General features: G+C 54.5%; 6 protein-coding genes and 1 non-coding gene across 7 annotated transcripts; 5 read left to right on the forward strand and 2 right to left on the reverse strand.

The window, feature by feature from the left end:
* Nucleotides 1-2,078: 2,078 nt before the first annotated feature.
* On the forward strand, nt 2,079-3,321 carry VTN31DRAFT_7459 (uncharacterized protein; the record flags this gene model as incomplete). The annotated part of the gene is made up of 2 exons (XM_069408182.1): nt 2,079-2,110; nt 2,163-3,321. 2 exons carry the CDS (start codon nt 2,079-2,081, stop codon nt 3,319-3,321), a joined length of 1,191 nt encoding a protein of 396 aa, XP_069257957.1.
* A 439-nt stretch (nt 3,322-3,760) lies between these two features.
* VTN31DRAFT_7460 (uncharacterized protein) lies at nt 3,761-5,361 on the forward strand (the record flags this gene model as incomplete). The annotated part of the gene is made up of 2 exons (XM_069408184.1): nt 3,761-3,866; nt 3,926-5,361. The coding sequence occupies 2 exons, from the start codon at nt 3,761-3,763 to the stop codon at nt 5,359-5,361; spliced, it is 1,542 nt and encodes a 513-aa protein (XP_069257958.1).
* A 609-nt stretch (nt 5,362-5,970) lies between these two features.
* VTN31DRAFT_7461 (uncharacterized protein) lies at nt 5,971-6,952 on the forward strand (the record flags this gene model as incomplete). Its single annotated transcript, XM_069408185.1, has 2 exons — nt 5,971-6,056; nt 6,127-6,952. 2 exons carry the CDS (start codon nt 5,971-5,973, stop codon nt 6,950-6,952), a joined length of 912 nt encoding a protein of 303 aa, XP_069257959.1.
* An 865-nt stretch (nt 6,953-7,817) lies between these two features.
* VTN31DRAFT_7462 (uncharacterized protein) lies at nt 7,818-10,162 on the forward strand (the record flags this gene model as incomplete). Its single annotated transcript, XM_069408186.1, has 6 exons — nt 7,818-7,842; nt 7,917-7,986; nt 8,064-8,135; nt 8,191-8,623; nt 8,682-8,910; nt 8,970-10,162. The coding sequence occupies 6 exons, from the start codon at nt 7,818-7,820 to the stop codon at nt 10,160-10,162; spliced, it is 2,022 nt and encodes a 673-aa protein (XP_069257960.1).
* A 200-nt stretch (nt 10,163-10,362) lies between these two features.
* VTN31DRAFT_t88 lies at nt 10,363-10,452 on the reverse strand. Its single transcript has one exon. It is a non-coding gene; the product is annotated as a tRNA-Gln (tRNA).
* Nucleotides 10,453-10,862: 410 nt separating this feature from the next.
* Nucleotides 10,863-12,149, forward strand: VTN31DRAFT_7463 (uncharacterized protein; the record flags this gene model as incomplete). Its single annotated transcript, XM_069408187.1, has 1 exon — nt 10,863-12,149. The coding sequence occupies one exon, from the start codon at nt 10,863-10,865 to the stop codon at nt 12,147-12,149; it is 1,287 nt and encodes a 428-aa protein (XP_069257961.1).
* A 1,037-nt stretch (nt 12,150-13,186) lies between these two features.
* On the reverse strand, nt 13,187-14,068 carry VTN31DRAFT_7464 (uncharacterized protein; the record flags this gene model as incomplete). The annotated part of the gene is made up of 3 exons (XM_069408188.1): nt 13,187-13,568; nt 13,658-13,930; nt 14,007-14,068. 3 exons carry the CDS (start codon nt 14,066-14,068, stop codon nt 13,187-13,189), a joined length of 717 nt encoding a protein of 238 aa, XP_069257962.1.
* Nucleotides 14,069-14,719: the final 651 nt, after the last annotated feature.

The following is a 14,719-nucleotide window of genomic DNA, read 5'->3' on the forward strand; positions in this document are numbered from 1 at the left end:
TGACGATTCCATCTCACATTCGCGCGGCAAGGTGGAGTGCAGGGCGAGACTCATCCCTGATAGCTCTGTATTCGACGCGATACATTGACATCCCACGGTCACCGAAGTCCCCATCTAGCACGGAACTTCCTCGCCTTCCGCATCCCATACCTGGGGGAGGGGGGAGCAATCCTCTTCTTGACATGGCCGATGTCTCTTTCCTCTGTTTCTGGTCAAGCCCATTGCTCTCCGCGAGCGGAGGACCATCCACACCAGAGCCAGAGGAAAGGGTCATGGTCGTGGATGATGGAGACCAGTTGTATGGATGCATTATCATTGTTATGAGCGAAGGCCGGGATGTGTTAGTGGGAAGGCCGGTGGGACATTTCTATTCAGTGTAATGATTTCAATCCTCCATGCTCGTGGTTAGGTGTAGCAATGAACGAGATCATTGCGGCTGTTCTGCCTTTTCATTAGGCCGTTCTATGGCGGTCGCGCTTGCGGGAGTTTGCGCCTTCCTCATATGCAAATCCAATGCCGTCGTCGAGAAGAGGTACTGTACTTGATTGCTTCGAAGTTCCCTAGAGCTACGATGTATATGAGAAGCATTTTACCTCTCTTCATTTGTCCAGAATCCATCTCAAACGTTTCCTGTCAACTTGGAGGTTGGACAGGAAGAAGTCCCAGCAGGCCTGAGATCGAGGTCGCAGCGTACGTATCCCCAATAACTGGCCATATACGAACAGATCTCTAACAAAGGCTTCGATGACCAGTCTAAGACATCACAGGGCTGAGAGACAAACGAGACAGAGCCGTCTCTGTACTGACTCAGCCATGGTGGACGCCCGATGCTGGGCCCCGGACTTGAGAGATTTTCAGGCAAATGCCGAATAATAAGCACTTATCATAAGCACAAATACTGCTCATGACGTGTTACTGGATCACGATCCACATTCCTACCGGTGGCAGAGTTCCCGGGCTGCACTGTCTGTACAACACAGTTCTGCCTGGAATGACGCATTCTGGGGCTTCGCGCTGTGCTCTGGCCTCAGACCCCTGGGGAAAAGGCAGCCAATTTGTGAGCGCAATAGAACCAGTCAGATCACACCAAGCAAGGCGGGCGTGGGATATCATCGACCTGACTAGATGAAAGGAGCCCGTTGCAAGCAGCAGACTGGTCTCTGTGATACACAGACCAATGACCAAGCCAACCCCGGTCTAGAAGAATGGCTATCTGGGCCAATCATGCACTGATGCACAGCCAATCCGCTATCGCTTGCCCTGCCATACTTCTCATCTGGCACGGACGAAAAAAAAGAAAAAAAAAAAAAAAAAAAGGAGATTGGGGCAACAGTTGAATCCTCGATACCGAGGATGAGGTACTGGCAGAGAGGCAGAAGTTGTAGCTTTTTCACTATGTGTGCGTGGCTTGTGTGCCCACGACACATATGTGTGCGTTCAAGCCTAACCAACCAGTGTGGCAGCATTAGGCATGGAAACTCGTCCGAAGTCAACTTGGCCAATGTGAATCATCATATAGAGTCTGTCCCAGAGACACGGAAAATTCATCCAAGGTATTGAGTTGATATCTAAAGGGACATACATACTAAGTAGTCCAAACACGACGCAACAGACCAAGTCACACCGTCGAGCCTAGTCAGAGTCTATCGCACAAGTTCTCGAACTCCAGAGCCACTGAGCAGTTCCAACAGCCCGGGGCATTTAAAGAGGCGCTCTGCTACCTTTCAAGACTCACGGGCCAAGATCATTGACCTTGACCCAACGTTGTTCCTAAAGGATCTTCCTACTTGCGGACCCAACATCGCTGATCCCTTGTAATAAGGTTCCAGGCTACGGGGCTCTCCTTGCTAATCTAACCCAGAGCCAGAAACAGGCTAACCCGGCTGGGGCGCTCTTGGCGTGGAATGCGACAGCAGTCAATTTTCCCCGATCGGGAATAGCGTGTCCGTCGCGTCCTGTAAACATTTCGTTGCCCTAATCCTCTTGCATCACTGGATTATATTTTGCTGAGCTCGATCACTCCTACTCGCGATTTTCAACACCTTCGTGCTTAAGTCGCGGTGGTTCAATGCAGTGAGATGCCGTGGACTGTAACTAACTCGTTCAAACGGTAAGGTCAGCCGTCCCTTTTTGTGCGCGCATACTGATCTCAGTGAATTCAGGGGCCTCATGAAGACATACGGAAGATCCGCCCGGCGCGCCTACGATGACGATCGGCACCGGGCCGCCAAAAAGCGACGCGTCCAAGAGGCAGAGGAGTCGGATGATGCGGAATCAAATCTGCAGTACGCGATTCGCGAATCCGCGGCCGCGGTGATGATGTCGAGTAGTCCGTCGCGTCGCAACTCGGCCATCTTCTCGGAATCCACTCAGGATGACGACGAGTTATCGACGCCGCCGTCGTCGCCGCCGCCGCGCCTGTCTCCTCCCCCGGTCAACACGCGCAAACCCACGTTTTCATTCCTGAAGCGCAAGCGCGCCACAAACGGGCAATCCCCTTTGACGGAAGTCAACTCCAACGCGGTGCGGTCCTCCACGGACGCGTTCAAGAAGGAGTCGCAGGCGCCGGTGCTACGACAGCTGCAGATCGACGCCGGAGTCACGGTTCGGCGAAGCTGTAGCACGTGTGGGATGGAATACGTGCCATCCAACCCGGAAGACGCGGATTTGCACAATAAATTCCACTCGATGAATGACACTGGCATCGAACTAGGCAAGGCGTTTGTGCGTGCAAACGCGTCGCGCTGGGTCTATGAAGCGGCCCGGAGCGATGGCGGATATATTGTCATCGTGGATCGGAAAGCATCTCCAGTTGTGCGCAATCAGGCAAAGAAGGTGCTGGATGTGGTCAACAAGGAGCTATCATCGCCGCCGATTGACGAGGCCACGCTCTGGAGTCAGACTGAGCCTCCGCCGCGATACCGCAAAAACGGCAAGAAGGAAGAGACGGATCGGTACAAAGTGTTTCTGCACATGAGGGAAAGCAAGTGTATGGGGCTGTGTCTGGCGGAGCGGATATGGGAGGCGCATCCGGTCAAGGTGCAGCCGGTTGGCAAAGACGGGCATCGCAGTTCATCCATCTCCATTGGCGAGGAACGGCATCCGGCCATTGTGGGTGTGTCTCGGATCTGGACCTGCGCGGCGGCGCGGCGGCGAGGGATCGCGATGGATCTACTGGATTGCGTCGTCAACAATTTTATCTACGGGCTAGACATCCCCAAAGAGCAGGTCGCATTTACGCAGCCGACTGCCAGCGGGATTCACTTGGCGGAGTGTTTCTTTGGGGAGGATGAGACGTGGCACGCCTATATCGAGAAATAAGCATTTGGGCGTATCCGGTCAATGGGCTCCAGGCGTGACCATTGTGTCTTTGCAATCTGATGTCTTATTGGAGTTGTGGGATTACATCTTGGATGGGTTGGCTGTTGTGCTGTTAAGGATGGGTGGGCGGTGTCGATTTGTTTTCCTGTATAATATATTCTTCTCATATACTTAGGCTCTCCTTGAATCTATGGATTATTTGGATGTTGTTTGTGAAATCAGTCTTTGAATGCTTCTCTGGCTGACTGGATTCGAGCATGCCCGTGGAGAGCACCCCATCATCCCACGTCGGAGAGAATGCTGTCTCCAGGCTTCCAGTATTAACGAAAGCTCGCGATCTCGCCCAAGTCTCCCCTCCCACTTTTTGAACCTTCCTCTCTTCCTCCGGCCGATCGCTTTTTCCGCGTTCTCATGCTTGGTCCGACGAAGCGGTCCTCCCATGTCTGGAACAAATCCGTTCCGCCGTAGCAGAGCCATTGCATCGGGCGCGCCGAACAGCGCTGCCGCGTCTTCCGATGCAGCATCATCGGCATTCGACTCCGACCGTACGAGCCAATGTTGCTCACACTAACTGCTGGGAATTGTGCGCTGACTGCTCCTGCAGATCAAAGACCGCAGCCCTCGCCTCCGCAAAAATCTGTACGGATCGTCACGCCGGCGACGCCGTCCGTAGAAGACGCCGACAACAGATCGGCATCGACTTCATACTTCCCCACCGACTCCTCGAGACCACCGCGCAGATATCGAGGCTCGCCGCCTTCGCAGATTGACGATTCCTCTTCTTCGGAAGGGGAGGAGGACGAGACCACGGATCCGTTCAATCCGGATGCATCTGCCAGCGAGGAGGACCCCGACTCGGTCACGGCGATCGGTGATGGCGCATCCAATATTGGAAGCAGCGGGGTAGACGGGGGTCGTGCGACCACAACGCAGGACCATGCGGATAGTATTCCGGCGAAACCGGATGGGCGCCGGGCCAGTGCCATGCTAGATGTCGACGCCTTTACGCGACTCCTGCTGACCGGCCAGGTAGAGCAGTCTGAAGGCCCATCCGCTGCGGCGCCTCCCCGCAAACAGGCTTCCGTGGCCGTCGACGCCACTCCTGGCAGCACCAGTACTAGCAGTAGCGGTGATGTCGGCGTCCTAGCCGTCTCAGAGTCGGCTCAGAAAGAGTTCACCCCAGAGCAACCTCGTCCGTCCGTCGATACCTCAATATCGAGTCCCAATGAGGCGCGAACGGACGTCAGCCAGTCGAAGAAACCCAAGCCTCCTCCTCCTAGAACACGCCATGGCAAGCCAGTGCAGCAGGCGCAAGAAATCTCCCTTCCGGTGTCTTCACGTCCACCTCCGTCCCCAACACCGCTCAAGTCTCCGCCCAGTACGCCTCCTGCCGCAGATCCTACTCTCCAACGAACGCCTTCTCAATCTAAGAAACCTCCTACCCCTCCATTGACGCGACGGCATAGTCACATGAGATCCTCCGGTGGAATCAAACCGCCCGATCAACTTCAACAACAGCGTCGCATCTCGCTGCCTCCCGGTGGGCCCAATTCCACATCTTCTGGCCTGACAAGTCCGGGCGTTGAAGGCCGTCCCCCACCACCGCCGTCGCGACGCCGCGACAAACCTCCTGCTCCTCCTCCCAGCGAATCACTACCGGCGTCCGACTCCCCGTCACAGAAGTCACCACGGCAAGACATTGCAGTTGCAGCTGATTCGGAGGCAGCCAGCCTCTCGACGTCGTCGCCTCCATCCCGACAGACGTCGGTTCGACGCACTCCGGCGGGCTCGGCTACAGGGGGATCGCATGCCCCTCCACCGCCTCCTCCTCCGCGACGCAACAGAGCGTCGAGTAAAGGCAGTGCCGGACATGGACATTCGGCCCGCACCGCTACCCCGACAGGCGGAGTCGAAACCAGTGAGACACTTCCGGTGCCGCAGTCTTCCCACGCAGATGAGATTCTCGCCAGTCTCTCACAACTACAGAAAGAGGTTGACGAACTTCGGGGCCAGTTTCAGAGACGCCAGAGCAGCCATTGACCAGCGGCGACGCCGTATTCCTTCGAAGTAACTATTATCTATACACTCTACTGGCGGATTGCTCTGACCTGGAGTGAGCAATGGATAGTGTCGCTTGATGATGTGATCTTAAGCCTACGCCTCGTGACGTGTATCTGACATTTCTGACCTTCGCGTACATGTATATAGCATTCATGGATTGGAAAGCCACGATTTACGATGTTTAGCTGGTTCAACTGGATGTACTCATTTCGTCGGGATATGCTCGGTGCCGAGGGGCTGGTGCCTGAGGCCGCCCGCGGCTCCTTCATTACGTTGCCACCTGCAGTTGGGCTCCTCCCGTTGCTCTTTAGCTTCACGAATGCTGTGAGATTGCTTGACTGGAGCAACTTCTGTGCGCTTTCAGGATCCTCCGCGCGATCATTATCAGTTTGATCTGGACTGACACAAGACTGGATTGGGTGTCATTTTCGGAATCGGTCGACTTCGGCCCCGGGTGTCGATCGTACCTCTTTATCAACGACAGCATCCTACAGCTGCGCAACATTCGTTTGATCCAATCCATAAGATCGGTGAACTCTGATCGCAGTAAACAGGCGCCTGAGTTCGTGCTATCTTGCCTACAAACCCATGACGGACGACGCGATGAGCACGCCGACTCTCATCAATCTCCCTCCCCCGCCCTCGGAACCAGTTACACCCTCAGACAGGGGCCCGTAAGATAACCTCCCTGTGTGTTTTTGTCTTGCGCATCTCAGAGCTGATGCATCTTATGGTATTGATCAGAGGAACACCGAATTCCGGCACAACCTCGTTATCTGCGCTCTCCACCACCGCCATCAAAGACGGCCACCACGGCCAAACCTATCCGCATAGCCGCCATGCGCACCAGTCGTCTACGACATCCGCCTCCTCCGCAACCATCCTAGATGCCGAGCGCGCCGATCGCATCTCACGCCTTGCCGGGCTCGAGCCCATCGCGACCGCGCGCGCAACAAACGCGTCACACAGCCCCGGCTATTTTGACAACTACGCGCATTTGCTCAAGGAGCGAAGCACAGTGGGCAGCGCCAGCGCGACGGGCAGTGTCGGTGCGCGCACGACGTGGGCCAGCGGTAGCGACGCGTTTGATCCAGACAAGTTGAGCGAAGACCAGGACAGCTTGTCAAGCGTTGGTGGATTCAGCGATGAAGGAAACGCGAGTTTGGCCGGGTTCGGCGAAGGCGCCAGCAGCACAATCAGCGGTCCCGTGTCGTCTGCCGCGGGTGTGGTCAGTAGTCGCAGTGGATCTAGCGCGGGACGTCCGTCGTCGTCGTCGCTGGGCAGCCCAGGCGCCAGCAGGACCAGCGTGCCACCGCCGACGTCCGTCGGGAGTCCAATGAGTGGAGTGTCCCTTTCCCAAAGTGACCGTGCCCAGCCGTCGCCGTTACGAGGGGACTCGATCACTCCCGAGCCCTTGACCGACGCGCGCATGGTGAACGGCATCACGTACGACCCGGATGTCGTTGACACGACGGTGCGCACACCGCGATTGGTCTCACAAGAGGGCCGCGCGGTGGATGACGTTCTTGATCAGTCGGACAGGATCGGTAGGGATGAAGATTTATCATGACTGCGACTTTCTTTGATGACCTAGTTATTCTGTGCGCTCTCTGTAATATCTGTATGTTTGGTTTTCTGATTCGGCGTTCGGCAGGATGGCGTTTCGATGGTTTCGGGATTGTAATTTTGTAACTCTCACGATCATGATCAAGTCATCAAGGACAGGCTCAATTTCAGCACAGCAGGGTCCGATAAATGAATCAGTAAAAACTTTGAATTCTAGAATCAGCAAGAAAAAAAAAAAATACATGCATCCCGAGAACCCAGCTCTACGTAATTGGTGGCTGTTGTGTATGGCCCGAGAAAACCTCAAGTTTTTGCCTTGTCCCGTCCTCCACGCCGCCGTCTCTCTCTCTCTCTTGCGCGAAGGGCCGCTCTACCCTCCCACCCGAGGCGCCTCCTCCTCTGCTGGCATTGACTTGTCAAGCACCGGGAATCCACTGCTTCGATCCAGAATTGATTCTGGCGTGAATTGCCCCCGCCTTTTTCGATCACCTTTCTGCCTCGTTGTGTGGTCTTTTATTTAGTCTTCCCTTTCTTCTCTGGCCTTTTTACGACTGCGGAAGCGCGGAAAAGGGCCAAAAAAAGACAAGGAATCAAAGAAAAGAGGGAGAGGGGGAACAATTACAAACGGGCGAAACCGCGCAGACAAAGCGGGTTTTGTTCTTCACAAACGCGTGCGTGTGATTTGTCCAGCGCCGTTGTGAACAACCTGCAGGGTCCCGGCTTCGTGGGTCCAGAGAGAGAAGAGGAGAGCAACAGCGCCGATTTTTCTGAGTCGGGCTTCAGTCGCGAATAACTACCGAGTGCTACACGGCCTCTGGTCCAGGAGTCTTAGAAGCGCGTGAAATTTTTCTTTTGACCTCCTGCCAGCCATGGCGGCTCCGACTCAGATTGCTGGTATGTGACTCTACACGTTCACTATCGTCATACGCTTCTGAACCTCTGGTCTGACACATATTCTTCACGAACAGTTCACACAGCAAAGGATATTGGCCTGGTTAACACCGCGCCTGAGTACCAGCCTCTTTCTGAGTTCGCAAAGTATGAGATCAGCCTGGACGTTCCCTTTTTTTTTTTTTTTTTTTTTTTTTCCCCACCCGTGACTAACAAATTCCCAGGCCCGAGGGGAACCTCCGGTGCAGCACGTACTCGCCATGCGGTCGATATTTTGCGTGGGCGTCTCCGGAGTCGTACGTAGCATCTTTGTCGCCGCATTGGTCTCGTTCATTTCTAACCCTCCAATAGGGTCACCATTGTTGATCCGTCCGACGGGCACGTCATCACGAAGCTCCCCGCTGAGAACGTCTACGAACTCGGCTTCTCACCCAAGGGCACGTACATCATCACATGGCAGCGCCCCTCGAAGGATGAAAGCGGAAACGCAGTCAAGAACCTCAAGGTGTGGAACGTGGAGGCGCAGGCCAAGAGCTCGGGAGAGCAGCCCGGAAATGAAGAGGGGATCGTGGGCCGATTTGTCCAGAAATCGCAGACCGGCTGGAACCTGCAGTACACCGCGGACGAGGCTTACTGTGCCCGGGCTGTCACCAATGAGATCCAGTTTTACAAGGCCAATGATCTCTCAACCGTGTGGAATAAGCTGCGCGTGGAGGGAGTGGCGGATTTCTCGCTGTCGCCGGGAAAGACTCACTCGGTTGCCGTGTTTGTGCCAGAGCGCAAGGTAACTCTAACTTACCGATGGGGCGCGCGTTCTCGCTCGTACTGACACAGAAATGCAGGGTCAACCCGCTGCGGTCAAGGTGTTCTTGGTCCCTCAGTTTGGCGTTCCCGTGTCACAAAAGACCTTTTTTAAGGGTGACAAAGTTCAGATGAAGTGGAATAAGTCCGGCACGGCACTTATTGTCCTGGCCCAGACTGATGTGGACCGATCGGGCAAGAGTTACTACGGGGAGACGACACTCTACCTGCTGAGTTCGACGGGAGCGTTCGACTCGAGGATTGAGTTGGGTAAAAATAACCCACCCCCCTCTTTTGTTCACGATCTTTTCTCGTACTGACCTCAGCAGACAAAGAAGGTCCGATTCACGACGTGATGTGGTCACCCAACTCGAAAGAGTTTGGCGTAGTGTACGGCTACATGCCGGCGAAGACGACCATCTTCAACTTCCGAGGCGTCGCGATGCACAGCTTCCCTCTGGCCCCACGGAACACCATTTTGTTCTCCCCTCACGGCCGCTTCGTGGCCGTTGCCGGGTTTGGGAACCTTGCGGGCCAGATGGACATTTACGATCTGGAAAAGGATGCGAAGAAGGTGTCCACCATCGAGGCGTCCAATACTACCGTCTGCGAGTGGTCTCCGGACGGGAAGCACATTCTCACTGCGACGACTAGTCCGCGGCTGCGGGTCGACAATGGCGTTCGCATCTGGCACGTCACGGGGACTCTGATGTTCAACCAGGATCTGAATGAGCTCTACTATGTGTGGTGGCGGCCAGCGGAGTATTCTTTGGGTGATCCGTTCAAGTCCGTGCCAACGCCGCATGCCTCAGCGCAGAGTTATCTGGCCAAGACGAAGGCGCCGTCGAAGCCCGTGGGAGCATACCGACCTCCGGGAGCCCGGGGTCAGTCCACGCCCCTGGCCTTCAAGCGGGAAGACGAGGGCGGGGCGGCCTTTAACCGAGACGGACCGTCATCCAATACGGCCACCAATGGCTTCGGCAAGCCCAGGAAGCGAGAGGTTCCTGGCGCCGAGCAGGTCAACTACGTGCCGCCGGGAGCCGCGCCGGGCGGCGGGGTTGCACTTCCCCCGGGTGCCGAGGCTGGCGAGAAGCTTTCGAAATCCGCAGCCAAGAACAAAAAGAAACGCGAGGCGAAGAAGGCCAAGGAGCAGGCCGAGAAGAGCGGCGGCGGGAACCAAACGACCAACAAGCAGGAGCAGCAACAGCATCTCAATGCCCCGAACGACGGTCGCCGACGTCAGCGCAGCCGGTCACGGAACCGCAGTCCAGGCGATCGCAAGGACGTGAACGGCGCGCAGGACTCCGCTGCTGCTGAAAAGCAGACGCAGACCGGCACCGGCGCCGCCACCAGCACGCCGCAGGACAAGCGTATCCGGGCCCTTCTCAAGAAGCTGCGCGCGATCGATGAGTTGAAGATGCGGCTCGCCGGGGGCGAGAAGCTCGAAGATACGCAAATCAAGAAAATCCAGACGGAGGATGCGGTTCGCAAGGAGTTGGAGAGTTTGGGGTATACTGATTGATGTACTATGATCTCCCGTTGATGAGGGTATGGACATCATGCTGTTTATCTCAGACTATGACTCCGAGACGAAGTATGGGAACGAGTACATGAATATGCATAGAATAGAAGGCGAAATGAAAGTCAGAATCGTTTATGTCCAGAAAAAAAAATCCACGCCTTTCGAGGCGTGGATGGGAAAAAAAGTGGTTGCATGACGTGAGGTCGTACCCGGGATCGAACCGGGATTGCCGGAACATTCCAACTTTGGATAGTCAGAATCCGGAGTGATAACCATTACACTATACAACCTTAGTTAGGAAGAATACCGGAGCTTTCGGTTTGAACCCTCGAAAGTCCTAAAAGTTCCTAACCTAGGTTATTCCCCGGGTTCGGGGTTCCTGACATTGCGTCCTGCGGAATTTTGCAACGCAGACAGGATGAGACTAGAGACGTTCAGTCTGCCACTCCAGCTGTTGACTCTCCGATCTACTGCAAGTCCGACTCGTCAAGAAGCTTTCCACTCCGATGAATGTGGGTCATGGCCTCATGGGAAATGATCCATTTCCACTTGCGAAATCGGATATTTTTCTCCCGATAAGTAGAGTAGGATAGTGCGATGTTGCGACCGAGGATAACCAACTCTAGCAGTCAAAGTCGAAGCAACGACGCACGACAACGTAGGAACTATCTTATCTGTTGGCGCCCAATGGACAACAACCATGTTCAAACAAGTGCTTCAGCGGTCGTTCAAAGGCGTTTCCAGGGTTGACCACGGCAGGACCCAGAGTCTCATCAGAGCCGCGAACCAGAAACAGCACAGCCTGCCAGCTGCATACTATCGCGGCGGCACTTCACGAGCTGTCTTCTTTAAGAAGGAGGACCTCCCCGCCGAGCGTCACCGGTGGGATGCAATATTCCGCGCAGTGATTGGCAGTCCCGACCCGTCCTACGGTCGTCAACTGGACGGCCTTGGCGGCGGCATCTCCAGCTTGTCCAAGGTATGCATGGTGGGCGCGTCGACCCATCCTGACGCCGATGTTGACTTCACCTTTGTGTCTCTCGGGGTCTACACCAGCGACGTGGACTACTCCAGCAACTGCGGGAACATAGTCAGTGCCGTGGGACCATTTGCCATTGATTCTGGCCTGTTCAAGCCAGTGACGAGCCCCAGTAGCGGTACGGAATCTGACCAGCAAGTCCAAGTAACCTCCGTGCGCATCCACAATACAAACACGGGCAAACTGGTCCGCGCCACTTTCCCTATTGTGGTTGACGGCGAGAATGTGGAAGCCGCAGCCAGCGGGGACTTTGCGATTGACGGCGTCGCGGGCACAGCGGCTCCCATCCAGCTGGATTTTATCCGTCCGGCCGGGTCGAGGACCGGCAAGCTGCTACCGACGGGTAACGTTGTGGATGAATTCGACGGCGGCATCACTGCCACTTGCATTGACGTGGCCAACCCATGCGTATTTGTGCGGGCAAGCGATCTCGGCGTTAGAGGCGACCTGAGCCCCGACGAGATCAACGCGCATCCCGACCTCCTCGCGAGGCTTGACTCCATTCGCCGCCAAGCTGGTGTCAAGATGGGGCTGGCTGATTCCGAGGCCGCCGTGCCGGGCAGTGTCCCGAAGGTGTGCATGGTGTCTTCGCCTGCCAGAAACACGCGCGGCAACGACGATCAGCAGCAGAAGACCGAGGACAATGTTGACATCGTCGCGCGGGCGATTTCCGTCGGACAACCGCACAAGGCAATGCCAATCACCGTGTCACTAGCCCTGGCTGTCGCTTCGCTCGTGCCTGGAACCACAGCAGCGGCAGCATGGGCAGCGGGTAGTACAAGTAAAGAGCCCGTGAACTCGGCCGGAGTGACAATCGGACATGCAAGCGGGAAATTGCTCGTGGGAGCGACTTTTGGTGCGGATGGAGAACTTGAGTATGCTACGGTGTTTCGCACAGCCCGTCGGCTGTTCGAGGGGCAGGTGTTTTGGAAAGCTGACACAGATTGACGGTATTGAACCTTGCCTGGGGTCGAATTTCTCATATCCGTTCAAGATCTGGGGTTTCATGCGAGAATTGAGTGTGGAAGCTCACCATGCAGTGCATGGACGACATCACCACAAATCATTTCGGACATGATCGCTACGTTTTCTTGGTGTATGCACACGTGCAATGGATTAGGTTGGTTAGGGATACTATGGTCACGTGTGAACCTCACGGATGACTGAAGATGACTGAAGCTTGACTGGTCATGGCGGGTGGTGGAGCGCACATGCTTTCTGAAACGAACAAGCAGGGCTATTGTTGTGGACATTATGCAACACTAAGAACCGTGACGATTTGTCCAGATGACTTCCGTACGAGTACGAGGCTACAGGCTTGTGTAGCTACAAGTCCGAATTCTCCTTAAGCTTTTCTGAAACAAAGCTAGTAGCGAAATGATATCGAAATCGCATCCTAGATCTTTTTTCTGACCAGTTTGCGTCTGCCAAAGATTGATGATACTGGACCTTCCTCAAGAAATGAGAGTTATTACCCTCGAACTTTCGAGGCAAAAGCTACGATGGCGGCAAAAAAGCAGGGTATCGGATCCTTCCCCAGTGCTTTGCACGAGTCAGACAATTGTTATGTCGAACAAGGCAGTGAGAAGTGAGTGAAGAGCCCACTTTTTATAGCCCCTGATGACCAAAACAACTGAGTGATTCTAGTAATGCTGCGAAGGTATCTTCACATTAGATATCAAGTACAAAACTCTCTTGGAAAGACAAATGAACTTCGCGTGACTTCCAGCCTTGTCCCTACAGAAGAGCATGAAGTTGCTGAGCCACTTTGACTCGTCCATGCTTTGCGCCTTTTCGTAACAACTGATAACAGCAATGTAAAAGAACTGGGATAATGTTGGATTTTACGTTGAATTAGTATTCTGTACAGATCAGCTGTGTGATCCAATTTCGATACTCGTATGTACAGTCATTCAAGGGTCTTCAGAGTCCCTCATGGTACTTCATCCAGGTGAACTTCCAAACATTCCAGCCAATTGCTGCATTCATAGGGCAAGAGCAAGGCCCAAGATCCCCGCAACGCCAGCCGCAGCAATGGCAAGATCGTTGCTAGTAGGCGTAGGTCCAGCATCGGTGGAATCAGTGATTTGAACGGCGGACCAACACGCAGTACTGGCGGCGGCAGTGACAGAATCGCTGAGCGCTTTTTCGAAAGAATTGACAATGGAGCTTCCCGCACTGGAAAACCAGGACTGGGCATCATCGGGCAGCTTCGTAAACCAAGGCGGCGGGTCGCCGTGACCATATTCTATATCGACGGCAGTGTCGTAAACCATAGTGGGGGTCTCTAGCAACCTGGTTGTGAATGGGTACACGGAAGCCATCTCCGATACGATAGAGGAGGGAGGAGGCGGGAGGTTGCTTTTACTGCAGAACAGCATTAGCTCTCTGGCAAGACAAGGAAGCTTAGAGTGATATCGGTGGTGTTGGTGACCACCGATTAAGGAGTGGCATACGCTTCACTGAGACCGGACTCAAAAGCAGACAGAAAACTAATCATGGAGGCCGCCATGGCGTCGGTGTTATAAGCGCTGTACAGCACGGACTTGACATTCTCGGGCACGTCAGGATACCAAGTCGGGGTGTGGGTTTCTTCGACTTCTGAAAAGTACCACGCAATCGTTCTGGGATTTTCTTGAAACTCGCTTGAGACCGAGGCTGGTACTGCCGAATACAACGACGACAGGATGGTGCAGGGAGGCGGCTCAAATGGCGGCGTTGGATATGGTCTGCAGACCTTCGTCAGCTCTCCGACTGCCATGAACTCAAGGCAAGAGACTGGGTGCCCCTGAGTGATGCACTTACCGCCATGCCAGGCCAACGCCCACCAGAGAGGGGACTACAACGAGAGAGGCCTTGATCTGCATGGAGACCCTGAGTTCTGGAGCTGAGAGTAAAGGACGGAATGAAAGGTGAGAATCACAAAGGGAATGGATACCCAGGAAGTGTTCGATAACATAAAATCATCCCTAGTAACCCCTGAAATCAGACATTTGATTACTCGCACTGCAGTGTACCTATTCAGCAATCAGCATGTGCAAGAAAAACTACTAACTAGCGGAATCGGCTGGTTAACCAGTACCTATGCGTCCGGAGCAGTGCTACTTTACCTACTCTAACCTAGGTCAATGACACTCCACTTGGAGGAGTCTGGGTGTCCAGGATAGTACTATATAGGTACTACCTAATTGTTGGAACTCGCGGCCGAACTGACGCCTCTGGCCCGTCATTTCGTGTTGTTTGACGTTTGGTGAGATGGCATGACTTCAGTGATTAGTACTGTACTTCATACTACTTGAGTACTACGAGTTGTATGGAAAAAAAATGCGAGTGGTAGGGGACGCTCGACACGCGATAACAGGTTGTTTGGATCTTCTCATCGAGTGTAGGTAACCAACACTCAAGGACGGCGAGACACGGCGACGCCACACAAAGGTCAACTGATATTAACCTATAGAACCGGGAAACACTGGCTTCGATTTGACGTCGGAATGTCGGATAAATGAACAGTCAACAGA

Source organism: Thermomyces dupontii (genome assembly GCF_041956625.1).
Source record: "Thermomyces dupontii strain NRRL 2155 unplaced genomic scaffold VTN31scaffold_9, whole genome shotgun sequence".
Classification (NCBI taxonomy): domain Eukaryota; kingdom Fungi; phylum Ascomycota; class Eurotiomycetes; order Eurotiales; family Trichocomaceae; genus Thermomyces; species Thermomyces dupontii.